Source organism: Nuphar pumila, chromosome 14 (genome assembly GCF_984573655.1).
Source record: "Nuphar pumila chromosome 14, dmNupPumi1.hap1.1, whole genome shotgun sequence".
In the NCBI taxonomy this organism is placed as follows: domain Eukaryota; kingdom Viridiplantae; phylum Streptophyta; class Magnoliopsida; order Nymphaeales; family Nymphaeaceae; genus Nuphar; species Nuphar pumila.
Window position 1 is genome coordinate 65,028,302 of NC_143262.1, and position 10,061 is coordinate 65,038,362.

Consider the following 10,061-nt stretch of genomic DNA (forward strand, 5'->3'; position numbering starts at 1 on the left):
ACGTCGAATTTTGTCATCTCAAGCAGGATAGCACGAGCGGGCAAGTGTCGATCGGCTAAGACTACGTCCAAAGCTGGTATATAGGTCGCACAGACTGTGTTCTTCCCAATTGGATTATACACGTCGAGAACATTGTTCAAAGGACTAACAGGTAAGTGCAAGTATTCGGCAAACTTTACGGAAATAAAGGAATGAGTGGCACCACAATCAAAGAGTACGAAAGTTGCTCGGTTAGCGACCAGAATGGTACCTTGCACGAGCTCGCCCTTAGTCAACTGCTCGACCATGGAGGTGTAGATGCGTCCTAGCGTCTTCTTCTGACTGCTGGATTGTGGTTGTTGTGGTTGTTGCGGTTGCTGTGGTGGTCGAGGAAACAGAGGTGCTCCGTTGTTTCACCTGAGATCATTGATCGCCTTCTTGCAGCATTCCCGGATGTAGTGGCCCATATTACCACAATATAAGCATCCACCGGTCTCACGAGGGCATGCTTGTCCAGGATGGGGTCGCGAGCACAGGGGGAAAGCATCACTAGCTTGCTGCCTAACTGGAGGGTTGCCCTGAGGGCGCTGACGCTTGTGAGGAGGAGCCTGCCTCCTTCCTCCTTCCCTTTTTACAAAAAAGGGCGGCCGCTTGGCTTGGCCGCCGAAAGGGGTCTTCTTTTGCTCTCCACCTGCGACAGGTGGCTTCTTGGCTTGGGTGCTCTTAGAGCGCTCCCAGTCTTCGCTCAGGAAGGTGGCAGCCGCAACTACCGCAGAGAAAGTTGAGGGCATGCTGGTGAGGACCCTAGGTCAGAGTCCTTCCCTCAATCCTCGAACGAACTTGCCGGCCCGTTTGCATTCACCGTCGAATAGGCCGAGACAGTAACGCTCCAGCCTTTGAAAATTGGCGATATAGTCCGCCAATTTGGAGGTTCCCTGGCAGAGTTCCAAAAATTCGACCTTCTTTTTCTCTCGAGCATGAGGAGGAAAATAATTTTCCAAAAACGCCTTTTTGAAGGCTTCCCAAGGAATCACGGATGAATTTGGGAACAGAATATCTTGGGTCGTGTCCCACCAATTGTGGGCGTCATCCTTCAATCGAAAGGTTCCAAATAAAGTCTTCTTGTCGTCTGGGACATTCAGCACTCGGAAAACTCGTTTCACCTCTTTAATCCAGTTTTTTGCCAAGTCTGGATCGGTTTTGCCAACAAAAATGGGCGGATCAAGTTTCAGAAATTTCTCATATGAGACCGTCGTATGATGGCTTGGCTCAGAGGAGGGTGCAGGAGCACGCATTTGGCCTCGAATTGAATCTGCCAAAGCACCGAGAGAATCCATGACAAATCTTCGTTGATCTGACCAATCATCAGACGAACCTTCGTTCGTACCTTGCACCATTCTTAATATAAAAGATACGTAAGTTAGGATTCAAAGAAACATAATGAAGAACCCAAAATATCATAGTATTTCTAAGTGTCAAAGTTACAAAAACCCAGCAGTGCTGGTACAAAAAGACACTTTACAAAAATCAACAGAGTACACAAACTCTGGTACAAAAAGTTACTTGATAAACAAAATGATAAACCGATTATCGAGAAAAGACAATGAGTTCTATATCCTTTAGGGTCGACGAGAGTACTTCTTCAAGTACTCTCTTGCAATACCCGTATGCCTGATCCCTCGCAGAGGGGAAAAATGATGCAATTCTTCATTCGGGACTCCTTGACCGTAAAGAGGGGTCGTGGGGGTGTAATGCGGTGAAGCATTTGGTAGCGTAAAGCCCCAAGGATCCGCAAAAGTAGGGGGTTCGGCCTTCTTACCCAAAACTTAGCTCGGGACCCTTCATGGTCGTGACGAAAAGTCATAGGGTTCCTTCTCCTTCTTGAACGGCAACGCATCCGTCATGCGCCTCTGCCTGGTACGTACTCTGCACCGTCCGAAGGATTCATATTCTTTAAGAGATCCCAATTACCCATGTAAGGTATGCTAAATTTAATAGTAAAAACATAAAAAAAAAGATTACTTACAGCGCGATGCGGATGCCAGATGTCCAAGAATCACTGTATAATAACCTGGCTCTGATACCAAAAGTTGTAACGCCCCAAAATTTTGAACTTGTAAACCTTTTTAAAATGGTATAAAAGGCTCCAAAATCCGTTTTATTTCAGAGTTTATTTATAAAATCAGCGAAAGCATTTCTTTTAAAAGAAAAGAGGGCAAGTTGACAATCTTTGGCACGTTAGCTAAAAGAGCAAAAAGACAAAGGCATAACTTGCAAATATCTAGATGAAAACATTCGTATTATAAATAGTTTTTAAGTTGTACAAAATTTGGATTTCCTTAAGAAATCCGTAACAAAAACCCAAAACGATCAGGACAAAAGTTGTGAGTGGTAACAGTGGATCCTGAAGACATCTCGCAATCGCGCCATCGCCTGTTAAGCACCTAATCATCACCTGTACCCATAAAATGGGTTAGTTTCGTGAAAAACTAGTATGTGCACAAATAGACAGAAAAGTCTGAAAGAAGCACAAATAATTAACTATGTGTGACGAGTAACTAAACAGTTACTGAACTAACATGAGCAGTTTATTAGCATAAGTAAAAGTCTAACTAGCACATGTTGCACGCTGTAACAAAACATCTAATAATGAATTGAAATCACGGAGCATAAAACACAATTCTATGATTCATCAAGTGGAGTGCACAAGTTACTTTATGTTCCATCATTAACTGGATTGCGGGTACGCGCAGACGTGACTCGTAGAAACAACTGAGACTAGTTCGAGCGTCTATTATTTTATGTATTTTGAATAACCCGAATAGCTAGTTGAGTTCGTTCCTAAGGGGACAATCGTTAGCCGAGAGAGGATTCCCCAAAGGCGTTCGTGGCTACGGATGCATCCTACTTCTGCAGAAGTCCAAAAGATCTACCACCTAAGATAATATCTGGTAGTCTCATCCCCTAACTCCGATGACTGGGGACATCGAGTCTTTGCTCGTAGAATGGTTGTTAACAACTTGTCCATCGAAGTGTGTGTACTAATCCATCCTCTCCCTTGACAAACAACAAGAAAACGAATGGGTGTGTCAGGGGTTACTTAACCAACGACCCATTCTACATGCTATGGCCTTTTGACTCAATCAAGCATCTTACCTGTGAAGGCGATAATCAATCAATGTGTAATGTGGTTTACCAATGTGCTCATAGCAATGGTCGAGGTCGAATGACCGTCTCAACATCCATCGTATTACTCGCATGCCATGCATGTCTATGAGTATGTTACGAGGAAGGGTTCTAGGTCCTCATTAGGAGTCTCAACAACATGATTTGCAAAGATATAATGTCATCATTCTAAACTTTTGAAATGACTAATACCATGTGCCAACTTATGGCATGTGATTTTCTCGAATATCACATTCATTATCGTAGTGTCAATATGCAACACAAATTTTGACACTGATAATGATAAACGGTAAATACAGATTTCGCATGAGAAAATTATGCTCACAAGCTTGCTCGAGCCCCGGATGTTGGGTAATCTCGAGCTATGTCAGAAAAACGAACTAGAGTAGAGGAACTACTCCTTCTGAATGCTTGATTCAGGATGACCCGCTGTGATACTTCAAAACCAACGTTGTTTGCAAAACCATATGTTCGATATAAAAAGACTCATTTCATCCATCGAGGTTGCAAATTTTAAAGACAGAAAGCAGCAAATGCGAGAGCAAAAGCCTGGGCGCAAAGCGCGACGACAAACATAGAACAAGTAATGCGAAAGCAAATGACAAGGATCGCGAAACCGCGTCCTTGAGCTAAAGACAGAAAGCAGGAAATACGAAAGTAAAAGCCTGGGTGCAAGCGCGGCAGCAAATTAAAGACAAAAAGTAGGAAATACGAAAGTAAAAGCCTGGGTGCAAAGCGCGGCGGAAAATTAAAGACAGAAAGCAAAAAATACGAAAGTAAAAGCCTGGGCGCAAAGCGCGGCGGCAAATTAAAGACAAAAAGCACGAAAATGCGTAAATAAAGGACAAGGATCGGGAAACCGCGTCCTTGAGCTAAAAGCATACTTATATACTTATAAATATATATTTTTGTCCTTTCGGTCTTTAATTATTTAAGTTAGCTTCAGTTATTTAAGTCCTTGTGCAATTTCCCCTACCTCGAGGTATTGCGAGAAAGAGGTCGTCTACGAGCATAGGTAATCGCTGGTTCAGTTCGCGGGGCGCGAACGGGTTCCGTTGCGTAAGCTGCAAAGGTACGTTATTAGCATGCATTTAAGTGAATGAGGAAAATAGCAACAAAGGACTGGGGTCTCGGCTTTTCTGCAAAACAAGGGCAGGGATCAACGGTCCCTGCAGACTTGAAACAGAACGGGGTAGGGTCCAATAACCCATGCCGAAAAAGGAAACAGGTGCAGGGGTCATCGGCCCCTGTCGGGTTTATATAAAGAGGGGCAGGGCCTTCGGCCCCTGCCACACAAATAAGAGAACGGGGGCTGGGGCCATCGACCCCTGCTGGATTTTCAAAAAGGGAGGCAAGAGCCTTAGTTTTAAAGGATGGGCAGGGGCCATCGGCCCCTACCAGAAAAAGAAAGGGCAGGGGCCGATGGCCCCTGCCGAAAAAATGAGCAGAGAGAGAGAGTGCAGGGGCCAAAGGCCCCCTGCGGCTTTCCAAAAGAGGAGGCAGAGGCCAAATGGCCCTTGCCGAGCTTTGCTCGACAATACATGGGATAGGGGCCAGAGGCCCCTGTCGATCTAGAGAGGGGCAGGAGCCATCGGCCTCTACTGTGTTTCCAAGAAACAAGGCAGGAGCCGAAGGCTCCTGCTTCCTTTCTTAAGGGAAGGGTAGGGGCCATCGGCCCCTACTCGAAAGAGAAGGGCAGGGGCCATGGCCCCTGCCGGAACAGTAAAGAGGGCAGGGGGCGGAGCCCCCTGCCTGCTAAAGGAGATGAAGGCAAGGGGGGGCAGAGCCCCCTTGCTTGTCGGAAAAGTGAAGAGGAAGGCACGGCAGGGTGCCGACCTTCCGCCGAACCCAGAGGAAGAAGGGGGGGGAAAAGAGAGGAGAAGGGGGGGGGGGGGGGTTACCTGGGCTGCCAGAGGGAGAGATGTCGCCTGGGGAGGTGGGAGGTCGTCGGGCTGCCTCGACGGAGAGGGCTCGCCGGCGTCGGTTCAGCGACGAGAGAGAGAGATGGAGTCGGGGAGGGAGAGCAAAGACAGAGGGGAGAGAGACGATAGAGAGTCGGGGAAGAGGCTCGAACGCCTCTCCTCCCCCTCTCTCGCTCCTTTTGTAGAGGGCGCAGGGGGTGGGCGGCCCCCTGTATACCACTTCTTGCCATCCCCTGAAAGCTCATTCGACGGGTTGGGGCTGGCTCGGGTATGGATCCGGGTCGGGTCCAAATCCGACCTGGGTCTGATTTTTTTTTAACACTGGGTTTTACATGGAGAGGAGCTTCTCTTTTCCTAGTGAAGTATCCATCTTGAAAGCAGAAATGGAGGCAAGTTGTAGTCATGAACAAATATTAAAATAAACTTTGGAACTCCTGTTGCCAAGTGTTGCATATATGAGTGTTTTAGATAAGCACATTAAGCAAGAGAAAAATGCTAATAATCGGTTTAGCAACTTGAACTAAGAAAAATGAAACAACATATTGACCCTCACATAAACTGAAGTCATAGAACCTTTTGAGTTCTTCCTGTATATAGCAGAGAAGCAAAATACATGACATCCAAAATACTGCTAAATTAAGATAGTGCTTCTACCAAACTACAGTTACCAAAACAGTACTTACAATTAGCTAACCAGGAGATGTTTAAATTTAAGGAAGACAAAAAAGATCCACCATTTTATCTAATGGTCCACAGAATCATTATTTTGAGAGAGAGAGAGAATCTGGTGGGACTTGCCAAAAGTGTAGGGATCCAGCGATTTCACTTTCATCCAATCCCCCAAGAAGCTCCTTTTCCATTGCATGCCCCAAGTGAGTTAGAACCTAATAGCTACTACAGATGATAGCCACATGATTAAGAGATCACGCGGATTTACTCAGGAACTAAAAGCAATTCATCAGACCGATGTCATGTCAACCGCACTATGTGCATCTTTAACATAAATTTCATAGATTATCATGAATAACCCATACCACCTCGGTCAGATTTCACTAAATAATATAAGGCCTACGGATATAAACTTTCACAAAATCCTGCAATTCTAGTCTTTCAGAGAGCATCACATATAGTTCTCCGTAAAGGAAAACCAAAAGTTGCATAATCTTAATAAGAACAAAAGAAAAGCCATTGGAATTGAGGCGAAGAACTGAACCTTAGCGTGAACAACAGGTGCACTGATCCTTGGAGCAGCGATGCCCGCATTCTTCGAAATGGCTCGAACGGGCACCGCCGGCCGCTGCTGCGATGGAGGAGACCTCAGGACGCGGCTGGCAGGGTCAACGGCTGCAGCAGTTACGAAAGTAGGAGCGAACCCGAGGAATGCCAACGATTATTGGGGTGCCATTAAAGAAGGTGGTATTGACGACGGTGATGACCTGATCGGACGGCGACACTGGGGAGAACACGGGAGGATGACAGGGACGGGCAGACAGAGCCGTGGGTGGCAAGCGATTCTTGGATCCTCGGGAGGAGTTGTTGGGCGATGGGGGCCCTGGCCAGGGAAGGGATATCGTACTGGTAACCATTTAAAATCCAGCGCTCGTACTGGTAACCTTTTAAAATCCAACGCTCGTACTGGAAATCTTTCAAAATCCAGCGCTCGTACTAGTAATCTTCCAAAATCCAGTATCCAAACTGGTACATTTTTAAACCAGTATGCATACAGGTATCTTTTCAAAATCGAGCACTCGTGTCATGTCAGTCGACCTCTTGAGTTCAGTCCTCGTGCTGATCACTCATCAAATTCCCAATTTCCAAATTCCCAATTTCCAAATTTCCAATTTCCAATTATCAATTTCCAAATTTCCAAATTTCTAATTTCCAATTTTCCGATTTCAAATATCAAATTTCAAAATTCCAATTTCCAAAATTTGACCCTTTTGAGCCACCCAATACCAATTTCAATCATTTTCTCTTGCGAGAGACCCTTTGTATAGGGAGAGTTCGAGGGAGCTCGCTCTTTTCGCATGCTATCCAATTCGTTCACTTAGCCTTTTTTCAGGGAGAGTTTGAAGGGACTCGTGTCTCTGTGAACCGTTTGCAAAACAAAATTCTAAATTTCACACAAGGAACCCTTTTTATAGGGAGAGACTCGACAGAGACTTGCTTTCCTTGTGGCCCCATAATTTCAGACTAAGCCATTTCATCATGAAGGACCCTCTTTTCAGGGAGAGTGTGATGAACTCGTTCCTTCATGACCAATTTACCAACCTCACCAATTCCGGCCCCCTTTCCATAAGAGAAGCCTAATGTTAGGAAGTTTTGACGAAAGCTTAATTTCTCTTCGAAAGTTCGTTTTGCAAACACCTCCTCTTCAGGGAAGAGAGGAGTAATTCCCAATTCCAATTTCTGAATCTTCTCCTTTGGGGAAAGGAGAAGAGAGTTTTTGTCAGAGATGTGTTGCGTTGTGCTTCAAATACTCGATTTCACAAAAGGATTTCAAGAAAGTTTTGCCAATTTGTCCTTAAATATTTGTTGATTTCAAAAATCTTTATTGCATAAAATTATTACTTCTGAATACCTCCATTATTACTTCCGAAAGGGTAATGCTTTCGCGAAAAAGGATTCAAAGTTCAAAATCTTTCTATTGGCCAACCAAGAGGATGAAGAATAAATCCTCAATATGGCCAGCAAAGAGAATTCAATGTTGTTGCAAAGCCATGAGTGATTGATATTGATCGCAGTCAATGGCACATTTTTAAAGACCATTCTTGAAAAATAAAGTAGTCGAAATATCCTGGGTGATACAGAAAAATCCACTCAATTTTCATATCTCCTCAATCACCTAAGCTGCAATTAAATATCTGCAAAAGGGATCTCTCAATTGTCGTCAAGATGAAGGCGAATTAAGCGAGTCGACCCCCGGGGCCAAAGAAAATTTGGATCATCTCCAAGATGACGGAGTTTGTGACGGATCCTTCCAGGGAAAGTTCAGATCACCGTCGAGATGAAGGCGAGTGTGATGAGCCTACCGACAAACCCTAAAAGATATTTGATTCCAGCTATCATCAAGAGATTCCCAACCAATGAGCCAATAACTATCAAGATAATCCCTGAGAGAAAAGAAGGATCGGAACATCTCTGAGATGAAGGAGTTTGTGACGTACCCTTCCTAAGAAAAAAAGAGAGAAAAGTTAGGACATCTCCAGAATGAAGGATGATGTAATTTCCGAAAAAATCCAAGAGAGCTCCAATTTGCTAAAAAAAAAAAAAGTGCAGAAAGATCATCATGAGAAAAGAATCCCAGGATATCAGACTGCCAAATTTATCAAGAATTTTCTTTAATTTTGTGAAATTCTTTTATCAATATTCTTTCACCAATAGCTCTCGCAATATCAAGAATATTTTCTTTCTCGTCCATATCAAGGAAATTGATAGCTTCCTTGAAAGAAAGCCAATCGCAAGCAATTTGAATTCGAATCTTGATTCTACGGAGTTAAGCTCAGTCGGAGGTAATACTTCAGGTAGAAAAGAAGAAATACTTTCAAAACAATGTGCATCACTTTCAATTATTTTGAATCAACAATAATTTTCAACACTTTGACAATATTTTCTAGCTATCCTGGCGTGAAGCGAGAGTTTGAGGATCATCTTTGGCGCATCCTGACATCAGTTGTTATCCCTTTTAGGACTTGATAACGGGAGTTTTCAAGATTCCTTCCCTTCTTTGGTATAATCTGAGCGCACGGGCTCTCAGATTCGCGCACTTCTCTCTGTCCCCACTGTCCCACCATAGACAGTCCAATTTCGGCTTGAGGTTAAGCCACCAATTCCAGCAAAAGGCAATTTCAAAAGTTAATTAGTCTCAGCCATGAGGCGCCCAAAATCAATCCCTTTTCAAACTTTAGGGACCCCAATTTCCTTTATTTTGCAAAACCCCTATCGGATTCATTGTGCGGAAATCCGAAGGTTCCATCACGGTCTCTTCTTTCGAGGATTCCGTTCATTTTCTTCCCAATCAGGTTAAGGGTATAAACCTGAGCCTCCTTTAATGAGGTATTTCATTTTCTGCCAGATCAGGTTAAGGGTACAAACCTGAGCCTCCTTTGATGAGGTATTTCATTTTCTGCCCAATCAGGTTAAGGGTATAAACCTGAGCCTCCTTTGATGAGGTATTTCATTTTCTGCCCAATCAGGTTAAGGGTACAAACCTGAGCCTCCTTTGATGAGGTATTTCATTTTCTGCCCAATCAGGTTAAGGGTATAAACCTGAGCCTCCTTTGATGAGGTATTTCATTTTCTGCCCGATCAGGTTAAGGGTACAAACCTGAGCCTCCTTTGATGAGGTATTTCATTTTCTGCCCAATCAGGTTAAGGGTATAAACCTGAGCCTCCTTTGATGAGGTATTTCATTTTCTGCCCGATCAGGTTAAGGGTACAAACCTGAGCCTCCTTTGATGAGGTATTTCATTTTCTGCCCAATCAGGTTAAGGGTATAAACCTGAGCCTCCTTTGATGAGGTATTTCATTTTCTGCCCAATCAGGTTAAGGGTATAAACCTGAGCCTCCTTTGATGAGGTATTTCATTTTCTGCCCGATCAGGTTAAGGGTACAAACCTGAGCCTCCTTTGATGAGGTATTTCATTTTCTGCCCAATCAGGTTAAGGGTATAAACCTGAGCCTCCTTTGATGAGGTATTTCATTTTCTGCCCGATCAGATTAAGGGTACAAACCTGAGCCTCCTTTGATGAGGTATTTCATTTTCTGCCCAATCAGGTTAAGGGTATAAACCTGAGCCTCCTCTGATGAGGTATTTCATTTTCTGCCCGATCAGGTTAAGGGTACAAACCTGAGCCTCCTTTGATGAGGTATTTCATTTTCTGCCCAATCAGGTTAAGGGTATAAACCTGAGCCTTATTTGATGGGGTATTTTATTTTCTGCCCAATCAGGTTAAGGGTATAAACCTGAGCCTC

General features: G+C 44.1%; 1 protein-coding gene across 1 annotated transcript; it reads right to left on the reverse strand.

The window, feature by feature from the left end:
• Window positions 1–788: 788 nt before the first annotated feature.
• LOC149816895 (uncharacterized) lies at window positions 789–1,376 on the reverse strand. The gene has a single exon (XM_089986981.1). It carries the CDS (start codon window positions 1,374–1,376, stop codon window positions 789–791), a length of 588 nt encoding a protein of 195 aa, XP_089843107.1.
• Window positions 1,377–10,061: the final 8,685 nt, after the last annotated feature.